Genomic DNA, 19,667 nt, shown 5'->3' with positions numbered 1-19,667 from the left:
CAAAAGATCAAATTTAAAACCAATAGTCATTAAGTAATCGACCAGTTAGCTTTTCTTTTCTTGAATGTTTCTTCTCTATTAATTTTTTTTTTAATATAGTTTTCCTTCCAAATTCAACAAAAGCAAATGATTTACACTGATGCACAGGGAGGAACAAGAGATGCACAAATTCTGTAACTGTACTGCTATGATTATAAAAAATCTTTCAGGAATTAAACTAATATGACATATTTTTCAGGGGACTAAGTTTGATATACTATAACTTGTAAGGAACCAAACTGATGACAAACATTTTTGAGAAATCAAGTCGATAGTTTAATTTATAATCTGCTTTTTGTAAAAAAAATGCAATTGATCATCTCAATGGTTGAAGGTCTTTCTGGACCTGTATCAACCAGTTGTCTAAGATATGCTTTATTTTTAATGTAAAGGCCAAGTTTATTGCATTCAAGAAATTGTTTTTAATATTTTAGCACATATATTAAGAAATTATTAAAATTTTAACAACTAAAAGGGAATAAACTAATTAATATCACCTTAAAGTTCTAAAAACATCAGAAATTAATGGAAAAGTTTTTTTTTATTTATTTTTTTGATTGCTAAAAAGACACTTACTCTCTAAATAACATCACTTTTAGCTTATAATATCATGTTCGTTCATAATCTTCATGAAGGTGAAGAAGATTCGGATCAAGAGGCTCAAATGTGCTTAATGGCTGATCACATGGTTATGGATGAAGTAGATCTCTCTGACTTATCTATTGATGAATTGCACTACATCATCAAAGATTTCACTATGAACTCAAAGAAACTTTTTGATAAATATGTTAAGTGTAAGAAAGATAATGAAACATTGAGAGTTGAAAATAACTCTTATTAGAAAAGGTATAGGCAACTAAAGCTTATGATGAAAAATCTTTGAAAGAAGAAAATAATGATTTGAGAGTTGAATTAAATAAATTCAAACTCAAGCATTCGATCTCAGTCTCTACTAATTTAATTGCTGAAAATGAAAGAATGAATGAGAAAATTAACAATCTTAATGAAGACTTAGCCAAGTTTGTTCAAGGTTCACAAAACCTTGAGAAGTTACTTGCTTGTCAAAGATCTAGTTTTGAAAAATCTGGACTTGGATTCAAAGAGGAAAGCAAATCTGTTTTCAAACCAATTTTTAAAAGATCTGAAGCTTCCTCTTCCAAGATTGTTAAGCCAAAAATTTAAAGCAAGCCTTAAAATTCAACAAAAGAGAAACATTGCTATAAATGCAATAGAAATGGTCGTGATCCTCAACAATGCTTTATCTTTCTAAGGTCCTTTGGTAATGATAGTAAATTGTATAAAGTTGTTCATGATTATAATGTTCTTGGGCAATCAAGAAGAAATCGGACATGTGATATCTTGATAGTGGATATTCAAGGCATATAACCAAAAAAGGATGCCTTCTTCATCAACTCAACAAGTATGATGGAGGGTTTGTCACTTTCGAAAATGATGGTAAAGGTAAAATAATTGCCATTGGTAAGATTGGCAAAGATTTTTCTACTTACATAGATAGTGTCCTTCTAGTTGATGGGTTAAAGCATAATCTATTGAGTATAAGTCAATTATGTGACATAGGATTTGCAGTAACCTTTAGAAAATTATATTGTAGAGTCATAAATGAAAAATCAGGGGATGTGTTATTCATTGCAAAAACATGTGACAATATTTACGGTCTTACTCTAGATGATCTTAAGGCTCAAAATGTAACTTGTTTCTCTTCAATGGAATCTGAAAAATAGATATGCCATAAGAGATTAGGACATGCTAGCATGTTCAAAATCTCTAAGATTGTTAAAAGAGGTTTAGTAAAAAGTCTTCCTAACATTAAGTTTGATAAAGACATCACTTGTGATGCTTGTCAAATGGGTAAACAAATAAAAATTTCTTTCAAACCCAAGGAAGATGTCTCTACTAAGAAACCATTGGAATTATTAATCTTGATCTGTTTGGACCAACTAAGACTCAAATTCTTGGAGAAAAAAGTTATGGAATGGTTATTGTAGATGACTATACTAGGTTTGGTTGGGTGTTCTTCCTAACTCATAAACATGAAGCATTTTCTGTTTTCAAAAAATTTAGCAAGAAGATTCAAAATGAAAAGAGTTTAAAAATAATTTCAATTAGGAGTGATCATGGAAAGGAATTTAAAAACCAACATTTTGAATCCTTTTGTGATGAACATGGCATATCCCACAACTTCTCTTGTCCTATAATACCACAACAAAATGGTATTGTGGAAATAAGAAATAGAAGTTTACAAGAAATTGTAAGAGCTATGTTGTGTAAATATGAGGTTCCTAAGTTCTTATGGACTGAAGTTGTAAATACAACTTGTTATGTTTTAAATTGAATACTCATAAGAAAGTTTTTTTGAAGAAAACCCCTTATGAACTTTGGAAAGGACATCCTCCCAATCTCAATTATTTTTGTGTGTTTGGTTGCAAATGTTTTATACTGAATATAAAAAAAATTTGGAAAAATTTGACCCTAAAACACATGAAGGTATTTTCCTTGGTTATTCCACAAATAGCAAGGCATATACGATATATAACAAGAACTCTAAGACCGTTGAGGAGACTATGCATGTCACATTTTGTAAGTCTAACATTATTCCTAGTGTTTGTATTGATGATAGTCCAGGTTTTGAAGTTGAATTGACCAAGAATGTAGGGACAGATCAACAACTTTTAAGTTCTCAAGAAACTGCACCTGCAAGCAACGAAAATCTCAATTTTGTAGGAGACAATTTGGAATTATCTCCTATCATAGTAGAAAATCCTGATGCAGAAGCAATTGTGGATCAAGACGAACCTGAAACTTCAACCCAAACCTAGAGATAAAGAGAATGGAAGTTTTTGAAAAATTATCCAGAGAAATTCATAATTGGTAATCCCTCCAGAGGAAAGACAACTAGATCATCTTTGAAAAGAGCTGAATCCAACAATATAGCTTTTATTTTAAAGATTGAACCTCAAAATATCCAAGAAGCACTTGCTGATCCATCTTGGGTATTAGCTATGAAGGAGGAATTGCAGCAGTTTAAGAAGAATCAAGGTTGGACCCTAGTACCTCATTCAAATGGAAAGAAAGTCATGGGTATGAAATGGATTTTCAAAAATAAATTGGGTGAAGATGGAACCATTGTCCGAAACAAAGCAAGATTAGTAGTTCAAGGTTATGATCAAGAGGAGAGAATTGATTTTGATGAATCATTTGCGCCTGTAGCTCGAATAGAAGCCATCTGATTGCTCTTAGCCTATGCGGCTCATTGCGGCTTCAAGCTATTTCAAATGGACGTAAAGTGTGCTTTTCTCAATGGCATAGTAGATAGAGAGGTTTTGCAAATTGCGCACTGCATTGGGCATTATTGATTCATTTAATATTTTTTATTTTTTTGATGTTCTGGTTTAGCGTTTTGTCTCTCAGATCGAAATGAGATTATTCTGGGCAGATGATGAGTTGACTTCATTAACTCATTGTGATGCTTCCTGGACTCGTTGATGGCACGTTATATTTGATGGACTTGGTGTGTTTGCTTGTATTCCATCATGTGGGCTACCTATGCTGGAACACCTTGGGCCCATTCTGGACTTAGATCTCAGGAAATTTTTTTGCCCCAAAATTTAACATCTTTTTACCTGTTGGGCTTACCTTAAACTTGTTTTTTATTTACATTCAAATTTATTTTAAATAAAATTCCAAAAATTAAAATTACATTAGTTACAGTTGTGAAATTCAATGTTTTTCAAAATTTTCATTTTTCAACTCAATTTCAAGCTAAGACCTTAGCACTACTTTAGGTCTATATCAATTCAACACTTCATGCACCTTTTTGCATATAATTCTCTTCATTTCTTCACCCCAATCTTCACATTCTGAATCTGACTAGTATTCTATAAGTATGACTCTTTTCAATGCTTTTCATTTTGTGACATACTAGTTATGTTTTTTAAAATCTTCATTTCATTTATTTATATTTTATTAAGGCATAGACATGGATGTGTTCATTCAAAAAAAAAATTACTTTGCCTCATTCACATTAATTCCTAAATCTAATTCTGCCAAGATCAGAACTTTAATTTGGATTGCGAAAGATATGTTTCAAGAATTTGTAAATTTATCTTATCTTCTTATTAACTTTGGAGCTGAGATAACAAAGGCTGATGGTATGGCTGAATCTGCTCTCGAGAAGACCAAAAGCCGCATTCGCATCTTCCAGAACCTTGTTGAAGACATTAAAGAACCATCTCTAATGCCTAAATTATTTCATCTTTGATCTAGACACTTTCAACCTTTCTCTAATTTCATTAAGCAACTTTCTTAGACTTGTTTTATTTTGCTTGTGTTGGATAGTTATAAACAGTTTACTTAATTCATTTTGATTACTACGTATGGCTGTTACTACTATGAATCTAATATTCTTATGCAGATTTTCTAATGATGAGTTTGGAAAACTCTAAATTAATATTTGTGATGACTAAACATTATTAAAATAATTAATTACAAAATTATTAATTTGATTTACATTTAACATATGTTAATTAATAATTTTGTGATGCAGATTTCAAATGGGCCGAACAGAACAAAAAATTTAAAGCAAGCCCATTGGAATAGTTTTCATTCAGCCTTAATGCTAAATCATTGTGAATATAATGGCTGAAACAATGCTTTTTGATATATTGGGACAGAATGAGTTTAATGCTACAATCCCATGATTGTTTCTCATGTTTGATCCGAAAAAAAAAATTCATCAGGAAAGCAAATGTTATCATTTGCCTTATGCCCTTCACCGGATCTCATGGATGAAATGTTTTTGGGCCATTTATGATTGTCAATGTTACAAGCCCAAAATATAATTGCTTGAAGGCAAGCTTGGTCCGAAACCTTGAAGCAAAGAAAACAAAAGCTTCGTTTGTTTTCAACGGACCCAAGAACCTTACCATGCAATGGATTCCAAAACTCATTTAATTGTCATTTATTGCATGGGAAATATGAGAGAGAAATTTGCAGCTGAATTGATTGATTGCCATAGTGCTACACGCCACTCTAGCAAGGGAAGTAAAAGCAAATTTACTTTAATTAATTTACTCAGATACACTTGATTGCTTTTCTTCATACTTCCCTCTCTCTCTCTCATCTCTTTTCTTCTTTCGGTCAATAACCAGGAAACCATGGAAGCAAAAATCAGCTACCGAAGAGAAGGAAGAACACTCTACAAGACCATCACAATGATGGCAAGAAAACATAAAAAAGAAAAAGTATGCTGTGGCTAAGATCTTTAACCATGAATGGTAAGATATGGTGATGAGATCTTGGCTTCTTCATACCAAAAATGGTAGAAGAAGATCTCGCCCAGCAAGGAAGAGATTCTTGGAAGCATGGCTTGTCTTTGATTCTGCTCAACCACCACAGGAAGTAGCTAGAGTGGCGAAGTGATGGAAGAGGCAGAGATTGGAGTAGATGAAGCCATCATCATCATGAATCATCAAGGGCCAGAAATTCATCTTGGAGAGCAAGTCAAGGATGGAGCGCTCGGATTGATGAAGAGTGATGACCAAGGAAGGACTAGAGGTAATTGCATGTTGGGTTTTGCATGAGTTATCTCTTCTCTCTCTTTGGTCGAACCGGTTCTGTTTCTTGAAGGAAGAAGAAGTTGGCTTGGGTTTTGGCTTCAAGTATGGAGGCTTCCCTCTTCTATAAAAAGAGAGAACAGCCACTGTTTGGAGCAAGGAGTGAGAAGTAAGCAGTGAGAGTGCAAGGCACAGGATTCTCAGAGCTACTTAAGCTTACAGATTTTCTTCTCCTTCAATGTATTCAGTTTAGTATTTTTCTGTTTAATTTTGTCATGTCTTGAGTCTCATGGAAAAAGGCAAACAGTGAGGTTTGTATGAAAAAGCCATAGAGCGGAAAAAGGCAGAGAGTGCAAAATTAAAAGAAAAAGCCATAGATGTCTTAGAGTTCCTTTGTACATCTGTGTTGTGTTTTATGATTCTGTGGGAATCCCCTTGTAAGTTGGGTTAGCACTTTACAGTTTGTAATCTGGAAGATTATAGTGAAATTCCATCATGTTTGTGATAGAGAATGGATATAGGCTGCACTGCGCTTAGCAGCTGAACCAGGATATATCTGGGTGTAATTTTCTCTCTTCTCTACTCCAGTTCTGTCACTACTGCACAGGAGCAAAAACCAAAAATATCTCGTGGCTGGGGACGAGACAAAAAGAAAAGTCTCATGGCTGGGGACGAGACAAAAGAAAAAGTCTCGTGGCTATTCACGAGATAAAAAGAAAAGAAGTTTCCTGAATTGGTTTCAAGGGTCAGCAAGTGCTCAGAAGCAAAAAGGGGGCTAAGATTCAACCCCCCTTCTCTTAGCCACTGATAACCATCAATTGGTATCAGAGCTTGGTCTCAAAGAGATCAAGCTTTGCAGCTTGGAGTAAAGATCCTCATGGCAGAAAACAGTGGCTCAAATCTGGTGTCCTACAATCTTACAGAAGGGCAGTCAAGCAACAGACCGCCTCTTTTCAATACGAAAAACTATACCTATTGGAAAGAGAGAATGAAGATCTATGTGCAAGCAGTAGACTACAGACTCTGGAAGATCATCTTGGAAGGCCCTTAATTTCCAACTTACACAAGTGCTGAAGGAGTAGTCACTCTCAAACCAGAAGCAAGCTGGACCGAAGAAGATAGGAAGAAGGTGGAGTTAAATGCCAAGGCAGTAAACCTGCTCAACTGTGCTATCAGCTTCGAGGAGTACCGACGAGTATCACGATGCACAACGGCAAAGGAAATCTGGGACAAATTGCAAATCACTCATGAAGGAACCACCATTGTAAAGAAGACTCGGACAGATATGTTGAACAGAGAGTATGAAATGTTTGCAATGAAGGAAGGAGAGTCTATTGATGAGCTGTTTGAACGATTCAACATCATCATTGTTGGCTTAGATGCTCTGGGAATTACATATCCTGATTCTGTGCTTGTGAGGAGATTGCTGAGATGTCTCACAAAAGAGTGGGAAACAAAAGCTTTAATTATTTCTGAGAGCAGTAGCTTAGACTCTATGACATGTGATGACTTGAGAGGAAATCTTCATGCTTTTGAAAACACCTATTTGAAAAAAGATTCAAAAAAGAAAGGAATTGCTTTTTTGACTAACCCTCTGGATGAAGAATCCAATGATAACTCCTCTGAACATGAATTTGTGTTATTTGCCAAAAAATTCAGGAAAATGATGAAGCTCAAAGGCAAAGGCAGCAACTCAGGGAAAATGAAGAAAGACCTTAGCAAAGTAACTTGTTACAACTGCAAGAAAATGGGGCATTTCAAATCTGACTGTCCCAAGTTAAAGAAGGAGGAGAAGCCAAAAAGAGGAAAGAAGAAGGGACTGATGGCTTCATGGGAAGACTTGGAAAATGACTCTGATGATGATAATGAAGAAACCGAGACCAAGTCACAACCATGTCTCATGGCAGATCACATTGATCAGGTAGTCTTTCATAACCCTAACACTGAAGATCTTCATCTTATGATAGACCACCTATCTGAAAAAATGAGATGCTTTCTGTTGGAAAATCAAGAACTTGAACAACAAATCACCATTCTTAAAGCTGAAAATAGTTTTCTTAAAGAGAAAGTGAGGGAGGCCGAAACTGCTTGTGATCTTGTTGAAGAAAATAAGCAGTTAAAAGCCTAAATTAAGAGCTGTGAAAGTGATCATTATGTTCTTGCATATGTAGACTGTTTTAAAAGAAATGAAGAGTTGCTTAAAGAGGTTAAGAGGCTTAAGAAAGACTTAGCCAAATTCACCCAAAGTTCTGAAAATCTGAATCAAATCTTGGCTAGTCAAAAACCTCTTTATGATAAGGCTGGGTTGGGGTTTTATAAATCTGCTGAAAAATCTCATTTTGAAAACTTTGCTTTAACATCAAATGATACAAGATTTTAAGATCCCACCTACTTTAACAAAACAGCAACTCCAAGATTTTGTAGACTATGCAATCAAAATGGACACTTTCCTATTCAATGTTTTTTTGGTAAAAGAATGATTGGTGATAAAGTTTTGTAAAGTTGTCTTTGATTATAATGGCTTAGGGCATAAGAGATGGTTTAACGTAAAAGGATCCAAGAAGATTTGGATACCCAAGGTCACTTAAGCTTGTTTTGTAGGTGTGCCTAGCATCCAAACGGAAAGAAAATATGTGGTATATGGACAGCGGATGCTCTAGGCATATGACCGAAAAGACAACCTTCTTCATAAAGCTTGATGAATATGATGGAGGACTTGTCACTTTCGGTGATGATGCAAAAGGAAAAATAGTGGCTGTTGAGAAAGTTGGTAAAAATTTTTCATCTTGTATAAATGATGTCCTTCTTGTACATGGCTTGAAACATAATTTACTTAGTGTTAGTCAATTATGTGATTTGGATTTTGAAGTTATTTTTAAGAAGTTTGTTTGTTTAGTTGTTTGTGAGAAAACTGGGGATATTCTATTTGAAGCTAAAAGATGCAACAATGTGTATGGATTAACTCTTGAGGATTTGAAAGAACAAAATGTAACATGTTTTACATCTCTTGAATCTAAAAAATGTCTTTGGCATAGAAAGTTGGGTCATGCTAGCATATACCAAATTTCTAAGCTAGTTAAGAAAAATCTGGTTAGAGGAATTCCAAATATCAAATTTGATAAGAATCTTACTTGTGATGCTTGCCAATTGGGCAAACAAGTAAAATCTTCCTTTAAACCTAAAGATGGAATCTCAACCAAAAGGCCATTAGAGATGTTACATATTGATCTTTTTGGACCAACAAGAACCCAAAGCTTAGGAGGTAAACACTATGGTCTTGTGGTGGTAGATGATTACTCTAGATTTGGTTGGGTACTTTTCCTTGCTCATAAAAATGATGCTTTCCATGCCTTCTCCACTCTTTGCAAGAAAATTCAAAATGAAAAGGATTTAAAAATTGCCCATCTAAGAAGTGATCACGGAAGAGAATTTGAAAACCAAGATTTTGAAAAATTCTGTGATGACTTAGGAATTTCTCATAACTTTTCATGTCCTAGAACCTCCCAACAAAATGGGGTGGTTGAAAGAAGGAATAGAAGCCTTCAAGAAATGACTAGGGCTATGCTATGTGAGAATGAGATTCCTAAATTTTTATGGGCTGAAGCTGTGAACACAGCATGTTATATTTTGAATAGAACAATCATTAGAAAAGGGTTAAAGAAAACTCCTTATGAGCTATGGAAAGGAACCCCTCCAAATCTTAAGTACTTTCATGTTTTTGGATGCAAATGTTTTGTGCTTAATAATAAAGAAAATCTTGGAAAGTTTGATCCAAAATCCTATGAAGGAATGTTTGTTGGATATTCCACCCCAAGCAAGGCCTATAGAGTTTATCTCAAGGAGCATAGGACTATAGAGGAATCCATACATGTTACTTTTTGTGATTCTAACTTAATTCCCAGTACTGTGATAGATAATGATTCAGATGGTGAAGAAGCTGGAACAAGCAAAGAAAATCCCAAATCTGTTCAAAATGAGGAATCTATCAGCCCAGTTTTGTCTCGTCAGATTGGAGGAGACATTTCCATTTTGTCTCCTGAGCAGGCACGAGAAACTGAAACAGTGAGACCACCAGAAGTTCATCAAAGCTCAACACCTGTCCGAAAGTCTAGAGAATGGAAGTCTATGAGGGGTTATCCTCATGACTTCATCATTGGTGACCCCTCTCAAGGTGTAACAACAAGATCCTCCACCAAAAGGCAAACCGAACCTAGCAACTTTGCTCTCTTGTCACAAATGGAGCCCAACAATGTCAAACAAGCTCTTGAGGACCCATCATGGGTTAAAGCAATGCAAGAAGAGCTTGCTCAATTTGACAAGAATGAGGTTTGGACACTAGTACCTCATCCGGATGGTAAGAAAGTTATGGGTACTAAATGGGTATTTAAAAATAAACTTGGTGAGGATGGACAAGTTGTTCGTAACAAGGCTAGATTAGTGGCCCAAGGTTACGATCAAGAAGAGGGAATAGATTTTGATGAGTCTTTTGCTCCGGTAGCTAGAATGGAAGCAATTAGGTTGCTTCTTGCCTATGCCGCCCATAAAGGTTTCAAAATGTTTCAAATGGATGTTAAATGTGCTTTCCTTAATGGCTTTATTGATAGAGAAGTGTATGTGGCTCAACCCCCCGGTTTTGAGGATAAAGAGTTTCCAAATCATGTTTTCAAACTAACTAAGGCTTTTTATGGTCTTAGACAAGCTCCAAGAGCTTGGTATGAAAGGCTTAGTGCCTTCTTGTTGGAAAATCAATTTCAAAGGGGTACCACCGACACTACTTTATTTATTAAAGCATCTAATGATGATATACTCCTTGTTCAAGTTTATGTTGATGACATTGTATTTGGATCGGCCAATGTATCCTTGTGTGAAGAGTTTGGAAAACTCATGACTAGTGAGTTTGAGATGAGTTTAATGGGAGAGCTAACTTTCTTTCTTGGCCTCCAAATCAAACAAATTCCTAGTGGTACTTTTATTCACCAAGAAAAGTATGCAAAAGAACTTATCAAAAAGTTTGGCCTAGAAAATTCCAAACCAATGGGTACACCAATGCATCCTAACACAAAACTTGATAAGGATGATGATGGCCAAGATGTGGATGAAACAAGGTATAGAGGAATGATAGGTTCACTTATGTACCTTACCTCCTCTAGACCGGATATTGTTCAAAGTGTGGGTGTATGCTCAAGGTTTCAATCTCACCCAAAAGAATCCCATCTTACGGCTGTTAAACGCATCATTAGATACATTAAGGAAACTTGTAATTATGGGCTATGGTATCCTAAATCTGATGACTTTTGTGCAGTAGGGTTTTGTGATGCAGACTATGCGGGAGATAGAGTGGATAGACGAAGCACATCCGGCATGTGTTGCTTCCTTGGAAGCTCACTCAATATATGGTCAAGCAAGAAGCAAGCCACAATGGCTCTATCCACAGCTGAAGCAGAATACATATCCGCATCTGCATGTTGCTCTCAATTAATTTGGTTAAAAACACAATTGGAAGATTACAAATTAAAGATCAATAGTATACCCTTATTTTGTGATAATATGAGTGCTATAAACATTTTCAAAAAATCCTGTTCTGCACTCAAGAACCAAGCACATTGAGATAAAATATCATTTTATTAGGGAGCATGTGCAAAAGGGTACTATTGATATTCAATTTGTAAAATTTGAAGACCAAATTGCTGATATTTTTACAAAACCCCTCTGTGAAGACAGATTCTGCACCTTAAGAAAAAGTTTGGGAATGTTTGATTTAAGTTCTATTGATAACTTGTGAATATTTGACTCTGTTCAGTTTTGTCTCGTAGGTTTGGATGAGATAAAAATGAGGGCATGTTAGAAGAGCTATAATCAAGGGGGAGGCAACGCATAATTTAATTTTTCATGGGCCCCACCAAAAATTCCTTGACCCCACCATGACAGTTTTGTTAGTTCCTCATTTTTTGAAAATAAAATCACAAAATCTCTTAGTTATCTCATCAAATCTTGTGGGAATAAGCATGTTGTCAAATCATATCTACCCTTCCAACTAATCCCTTGATTCAAGGAAACCCCTTTTTTCAGTTTTTGAAACCTCCTTGGTTAATAACCGCACTCCTTAATAGGTAATAACTACCCCACTTCTCTCTCCAATCCGTATTTAATGCTCCATGTTGCTGCTACTGCTGCTGAATACTCTGTTATTTTGCTCTCTGTATATTTGATGCTTTGTTATGTTTCATTGTTGTCCTGTTTTGTTTTTTCTTGATCTGGCTCTGTTTTGAGCACTTTATGGATTAATTTTGACTTGAGCTTTGATTGTCATTGATAAATTTATTTGCTCAAATGCATGTGTGATATGGAATTTTATTAAGGTGTTTGAAAAATATTTTCTTATGTAAATATGATTCAGTCTTAAAGGATCCAAATCCTTGAAATTTTCATCTTTTAGGAATCATTTGGAGCTTATACACAGTTTTTGCTGTCTTGTTTTGGTATTGTACTTGGATACTCTGGACCATTGTGTTTTGGTGAAAAACAAATATTCTGCTGTTTGGTATGTTGTTTTCATTTATTTTGCAGTGCCCCTTGATGCCAAAAGGGGGAGAAAATGGCTGAAAATTGAAAATGACAAACAGGGGATGAAACTCTTTTGAGAGTTCATGATCACCCTTGTTTATGCTTGCTTGATAATGCATGTTGATAATGCACTTGTTTTATCATTATTGCTGCTGATTGCGTAATGTTTATCTTGGTAAAATGCTTGGTTGATTGTTGATTGTAATTATGAAGCATTTGTTTTACCTTGATATAATGATTGCTGTTTTGACTTTATTTTTTGGCAGTTCCTTTAAGCTGTGATATGTAAATAAAATCTAACAGCTGCCATGTTTTGACATGATCATGTGTGATTCAAAATATTTTTCCTTGTTATAATTATATTGCTCTGATATCTTGACTGGAAAATATTTGAAAATCATTTGAACAGCAACTGTTTCCATGTACTAAATTGATGTATGTATATGTTTGAGCAGAAGATCAAATTATTGATAACAAATGAGTTTTGATTATCATCCAATTCTGCTCATAAATCAAGCCATTCAACATCTTACATTGAATATGTTGAATAACATTGTTGCCTTAGGCTTGATAAAATTGTTACAGGTATAGTGCTTCCCTTGGTAAAAACAGCATATATTAAGGGGGAGCCATGTGACAATTAGAAAGGAGGAGAAATTCAAATCTTCAAAGGGAGTACTTTATACTCAAATCTTTAAATTTCTTTCCATTTCAATTTTAATAATGTTTGTCATCAAGGGGGAGATTGATGAGTTTGGAAAACTCTAAATTAATATTTGTGATGACTAAACATTATTAAAATAATTAATTACAAAATTATTAATTTGATTTACATTTAACATATGTTAATTAATAATTTTGTGATGCAAATTTCAAATGGGCCGAACAGAACAAAAAATTTAAAGCAAGCCCATTGGAATAGTTTTCATTAAGCCTTAATGCTAAATCATTGTGAATATAATGGCTGAAACAATGCTTTTTGATATATTGGGACAGAATGAGTTTAATGCTACAAGCCCATGATTGTTTCTCATGTTTGATCCGAAAAAAAAAAAATTCATCAGGAAAGCAAATGTTATCATTTGCCTTATGCCCTTCACTGGATCTCATGGATGAAATGTTTTTGGGCCATTTGTGATTGTCAATGTTACAAGCCCAAAATATAATTGCTTGAAGGCAAGCTTGGTCCGAAACCTTGAAGCAAAGAAAACAAAAGCTTCGTTTGTTTTCAACGGACCCAAGAACCTTACCATGCAATGGATTCCAAAACTAATTTAATTGTCATTTATTGCATGGGAAATATGAGAGAGAAATTTGCAGCTGAATTGATTGATTGCCATAGTGCTACACGCCACTCTAGCAAGGGAAGTAAAAGCAAATTTACTTTAATTAATTTACTCAGATACACTTGATTGCTTTTCTTCATACTTCCCTCTCTCTCTCATCTCTTTTCTTCTTTCGGTCAATAACCAGGAAACCATGGAAGCAAAAATCAGCTACCGAAGAGAAGGAAGAACACTCTAGAAGACCATCACAATGATGGCAAGAAAATATAAAAAGAAAAAGTATGCTGTGGCTAAGATCTTTAACCATGAATGGTAAGATATGGTGATGAGATCTTGGCTTCTTCATACCAAAAATGGTAGAAGAAGATCTCGCCCAGCAAGGAAGAGATTCTTGGAAGCATGGCTTGTCTTTGATTCTGCTCAACCACCACAGGAAGTAGCTAGAGTGGCGAAGTGATGGAAGAGGCAGAGATTGGAGCAGATGAAGCCATCATCATCATGAATCATCAAGGGCCAGAAATCCATCTTGGAGAGCAAGTCAAGGATGGAGCGCTCGGATTGATGAAGAGTGATGACCAAGGAAGGACTAGAGGTAATTGCATGTTGGGTTTTGCATGAGTTATCTCTTCTCTCTCTCTCTGGCCGAACCGGTTCCGTTTCTTGAAGGAAGAAGAAGTTGGATTGGGTTTTGGCTTCAAGTGTGAAGGCTTCCCTCTTCTATAAAAAGAGAGAACAGCCACTGTTTGGAGCAAGGAGTGAGAAGTAAGCAGTGAGAGTGCGAGGCACAGGATTCTCAGAGCTACTTAAGCTTACAGATTTTCTTCTCCTTCAATGTATTCTGTTTAGTATTTTTCTGTTTAATTTTGTCATGTCTTGAGTCTCATGGAAAAAGGCAAACAGTGAGGTTTGTATGAAAAAGCCATAGAGCAGAAAAAGGCAGAGAGTGCAAAATTAAAAGAAAAAGCCATAGATGTCTTAGAGTTTCTTTGTACATCTGTGTTGTGTTTTATGATTCTGTGAGAACCCCCTTGTAAGTTGGGTTAGCACTTTACAGTTTGTAATCTGGAAGATTATAGTGAAATTCCATCATGTTTGTGATGGAGAATGGATGTAGGCTGCATTGCACTTAGCAGCTGAACCAGGATATATCTGGGTGTAATTTTCTCTCTTCTCTACTCCAATTCTGTCAGTACTGCACAGGAGCAAAAACCAAAAATATCTCGTGGATGGGGACGAGGCAAAAGAAAAAGTCTCGTGGCTATTCACGAGATAAAAAGAAAAGAAGTTTCCTGAATTGGTCTCAAGGGTCAGCAAGTGCTCAGAAGCAAAAAGGGAGCTAAGATTCAACCCCCCTTCTCTTAGCCATTGATAATCGTCATCTAATTTTTTCCTCCTTGATGACAAAAAGGAAAGAAGAGAAAAGAAAAGTTAAGCTTGGCTTAGAATATTGATGATGCTTAATTTATACTGCCTAATGTGCTGGTATGTTACTCTATTTGCTCTGTGTCATTATTGTTATATTGTTTTGGTATTTGTTTTGGCTACTTTAAGTTATCTTTATTTCGATAAGTAAGCCATGATTAAGGGAGAGAAATGCTGAAGGGAGAACACCACATATTTTGGATAATCATCAAAGAAAAGTGATCTCAATTTATTTTAATTAATTTTTTAATTTATTTATCCTCTTTTACCATGTTTGTCATTAAAGGGGAAATTATTGAATTAAATTTAATATTGAGTTTTAAATATATGATAACAAACATCTATTAGGTTAAAAGTTAAGATTGACTTAATGTGTGTGCTAAGTGATGCAAACCCATTTACATGTTACTTTAGCCCAAGTTATTGTTGCTTCAGCAACTTCAAGTGTTACAAATACAAAGTATCAACCCATTACATTTGGATGAGTAACAAATCAGATTCTATAAGCCAAAAGAGAAAGAAACGAATGTATATGATTGGAACAAAAGAGGAAAAAGACAAGAAGGACATTTGGCATTACATTGGGACAGTTGTAGCATGAGGACAAAAACAATGACACTAGGACAATTCCATTATTCCAAAGACATTAGAAAAGTTAAGTTCAGAATATAGGAGAGCAAAACACAAATTTGCAAGAGTGTAGAAGTAGTGGAGCAGCTCCTCAAACAGCAAAAGTAATAGAGCAAAGTGAAAAAAAAATGCTTGTGCCAAGAAAGAAAGAAAATCCAAGGACAATAGAGATGGTGGAGTGGCTCCTCAATAAACAGAGTTAGTGGAGCAAAATGAAAAAAGAATTGCATGTCATAGGTGACAGTTCCAACAGATTGATGGTATGAGGAATTGAAGGAGGCAATAAAGAACAAATTGGAGAAGCAGACTGATTTTATAAAAGAGGCCTCACTTAAACATTTGGAAGCAAGAAAAAGAGAGCAATACAAGAGTATTATCTCAACTTACTTGAGCTGAATTTTTTTCTTCTAATTGAGCTTCATTTCAAATTTCTTGTATTATCTCAACTTACTTGAGCTGAATTTTTTTCTTCTAATTGAGCTTCATTTCAAATTTTTCTTGTTATGGTTATCTAATATCATCTTTTTATTTGAGAAAAAGATAAATTATGTAAGTAGAAAAAGCAATGAGAGAAGAGACAAGAGAGATGCATGAAAAAATCAAAAGAATTGTTTCTGTGTAATTTGGTTTCAATGAATTAAGATTAGTTCTCCTTGTCAAGTTGGGATAGCACTTGGTGGTGTGTTGAATCTGGTTGGTTTCCCTTTCAAATTGGGATAGCACTTGGAAAGCTGAGCTTTAGGATAAAAAGCTTAGTGAAATAGATTGTAATTCAATAGTATTGGTGACTGTCAGACTGTAATCAATTTGATTATAGTGGAAATTCTACCACGGTTATGGTAGAGACTAATGTAGGTTTTATGGCACTTAAAAACCGAACCAAGATACATGCTAGCCTCTTTCTCTTCTTCCCTTCTCTGTTATTATCTGGTGTATGAGACAAAACGAAATAATCTCCTACACATTTTGCTTCTGCTAAAACAAAGCTTAAGAAGTTAAAATTTTGAATTAACTTGATTCAACCTCCTTTCTCAAGTTTAAGCAGTTTCATTAGAATTAATTTGGATTATTACGCCATATTTTTAGCATTTACTATCAATATCATTTTATCTATTTTTATTACATAAAAGTTGAAACAAATTTATTATATAAAATGAGCACATGACTATTGGTTTTTATGATTGTGTCACGCCATTAATTTTATATTGATGATCATTTTATAATTTTACAAAATAAAAATAAAATTTTTTATATAATAATGATACAAAAATAATTAAATTTAATAGCTATTATTATTCTATTAAATTTAAAAGGGAGCCACTCAAATAAAGACGCTTAAAACGTCTTTTTTTAAAGATATTTTTCAGTAATTAAAATTTAACATATATAATCGATTAAATCATATTATTTTTGTCAAAATTAGGCTAGACAAATTGATTTAAGCAAAAAAATGGTGAATTAAATCTTGAACTGATCTAAATTAATATTATTTTTTTATAGAAAATGACTACAATACCCTTATTATAGAGAATGATTAAAATACTCTTATTATTTATATATATATTAATTTTAAAAATTCTAAATTCTAACCTTACGATAGAAAAATAAAGGACTAAAATTTAGGATTCTCAAAATTAATATATATAATAGAAGTATTTTAGTCATTTTTCATAATAGGGTATTGTAGTCATTTTCTATAAAAAATAATATTAATTTAGACTAATTCAAGATTTGATTTACCAATTTTTCATCAAATCAATTTGTCTAGCCTAATTTTGACAAAAATAATACGATTTAATTAATTATATGTGTTAAATTTTAATTATTAAAAAACATCTTTATAAAAAAGACGTTTTCGACGTCTTTATCTGAGTGGCTCCGAATTTAAAAATACCGATTAAATATAATTAATATTTATATTAAAACTATAATAATAATTTTCACATTATTTACAAATATTAAACTATATACAAATTACAAATTTTTTTATAAATGAGTCAAAAAGTTTAACATTAACCCACATATTATCTCATTAATTTTTAAATAATATAATATTTTTAAATTTATATTACATAATGTAATTAATTTAAAAATATTAATATTATTTAATAAATTAATTCCATTGTGGTATCATATTATTTTATTACGAGCGAGATCTATATTTAATATGTAATTTCAAGAAAAAAAATTGTGGTAGACGAAAATAACTATAATTATTATTCCATCATTATATTTAAACTCAATTTTATAGTAATTCATTCATAGTGTGATTGTATCTACGTTGAAGAAGAAAAAGAAGAAAAGAAATTATTCCATGTATTACTATAAACTTTAATTTAAATATTTATTTTCAAAAAAAAAAATCTATTAAAGATTGATTTGTCTAACTGAATGAAAAGAAATAAAAAGCTAATTTGACAATAAATTTTTTCTAAGAACGAAAATTATGAATGTAGAGTAGATATGGTTTAAATCTATTTTGCAAAACGAATCATATGAACCAGAATATAATTAGTTATTATTTAATTTTATTTTTCAATTAAAAATTGATATGTATATGAAAAAAAATTTAAACATTATGGCTAATTTTTAGTATACTGTTACCATCGTTGCTTAAACATTGCATTCTATTTGCTTTAGAAAAATATTTAAAATTGTAGTAATAAGTTAATGAGTGAGTAGTTTAGCTTACTGATTTTTGGAGGTCCAGCCAGAATGAGCAGCAACTTGTGTTAGCGCATCTCTCCATCTTTTGACCTTCTCACTGTCATGTCTCTCTTCGTGTTTCTTGAAAGCTTCCTCAAAGGTTCCTCTCTGGTGCCTCACATGGTAAGGCTCCACACCGTAGAACACTGCCTCGATCTGTAGCCCCAGCTGGTTTTTACACTCAATGATCTTTTGGAGTTCATCCAAGCACCAACTGGAGGAAGCATAGTCCGGTGAGAAAACAATAACTGCAAACATGGACTCTTCAATTGCTTTCAGGAGTTCTTTTGAAATAACATGGCCTTTGCGAAGGTTTTGGTCATCTTTGTAGGTTGTGATTCCTTTCCTGTTGAGGGCCGCATAGAGATGGCTAGTGAAGTTTGTGCGAGTGTCTTCTCCTCTAAAACTCAAGAACACGTGATAGGTGCATGATCGTGGTGGTGGGATTGAAGCGGAAGAAGAGGCGGATGCCATAGTTTGAAGCTTGAAGAGAAGTGGATTGTGGTGTATGTGCGTTTGTATGTGGTTAACACTAAACTGTTAATTAATTAATAACAAATTGTTTGTGAAGAGAAAGGAAAGTAAGCGGAAGCTGCTGGGTGCCAATACATGCCCACAAATGTAAATGAATTTCATTTATTTATTTATTTCGAATAAAATAATAATAATAATTAAACTATATAGTCATCTTTTCTTTATCATTCCAAATAAAGCGCGTAGAAATTAATAAATGAAGCGAACCAATTTGGCATTTTCAATGGAGGACCAATTTGATTATGGGATAAAACTTGACGAACCAATTTGATTATTGTTTCTATTTAGAAATCAATTTAAAAAACTATTTGTACTATTAAATTCAAAATTTATGTTATGATAACTGGAAGCTACTGCTTAGACCTATTTAGAATAAGTAAAAATTTATCTAATTTATGGTTTTTTTTTTTTTTTTGAATAAGAGAGCTCAACACAATACAGTGGAGCAGCATACAATCAAACCGAGGACATTAAAATAAAGGAAATAAGGCAAAGTAAATCAACTACCCCTGTTGTCATCTCCGGCATTGCCATCAACAACAACACGGTTCCTACTACTCCACTCTCTATAACTGGTCAAGGACCATTGATACACATCTTCTGAACCACCTTCTTTGGAATTAAAAATACGTCTGTTCCTCTCAAGCCATATATTCCAAATGACCGCAAAGAAGCACCTTAACCACCGATTCCGCTCCTCATTACTGTTCATGACACCTGTCCAACTCTCAAAATGTTCCTTGAGTGAGCCCGGAATAGACCACGCTCTCCCGAGATCAAAAAGCCATCGACACCATACCTGCCAAGTAAACCCACACCCCAGGAACAGGTGGTAAATATGTTCAACATCTCTTTTACAAAACACACATATATTGTCCCCATGCCTAAGTATTCCCAATCTATGTAGTCTTTC

The 19,667-nt window shown here is 33.9% G+C and overlaps 1 protein-coding gene across 1 annotated transcript in view; it reads right to left on the bottom strand.

Annotated features, from left to right (window-relative positions):
• LOC112744176 (disease resistance protein Roq1) overlaps nt 1-18,904 on the bottom strand; it is a 28,304-nt gene extending 9,400 nt beyond the window's left edge. The window contains exon 1 of the mRNA XM_025793724.2: nt 18,207-18,904. Coding sequence (XP_025649509.1) covers nt 18,207-18,694 — 488 coding nt within the window. The 5' untranslated portion in view covers nt 18,695-18,904. The remainder of the gene's footprint in view (nt 1-18,206) is intronic.
• Between the last annotated feature and the right edge of the window lie 763 nt (nt 18,905-19,667).

This window comes from Arachis hypogaea, chromosome 14 (genome assembly GCF_003086295.3).
Source record: "Arachis hypogaea cultivar Tifrunner chromosome 14, arahy.Tifrunner.gnm2.J5K5, whole genome shotgun sequence".
Lineage (NCBI taxonomy): Eukaryota > Viridiplantae > Streptophyta > Magnoliopsida > Fabales > Fabaceae > Arachis > Arachis hypogaea.
Note: the sequence above shows the minus strand (reverse complement) of the source record. Positions and strands in the feature narration are given on the sequence as shown.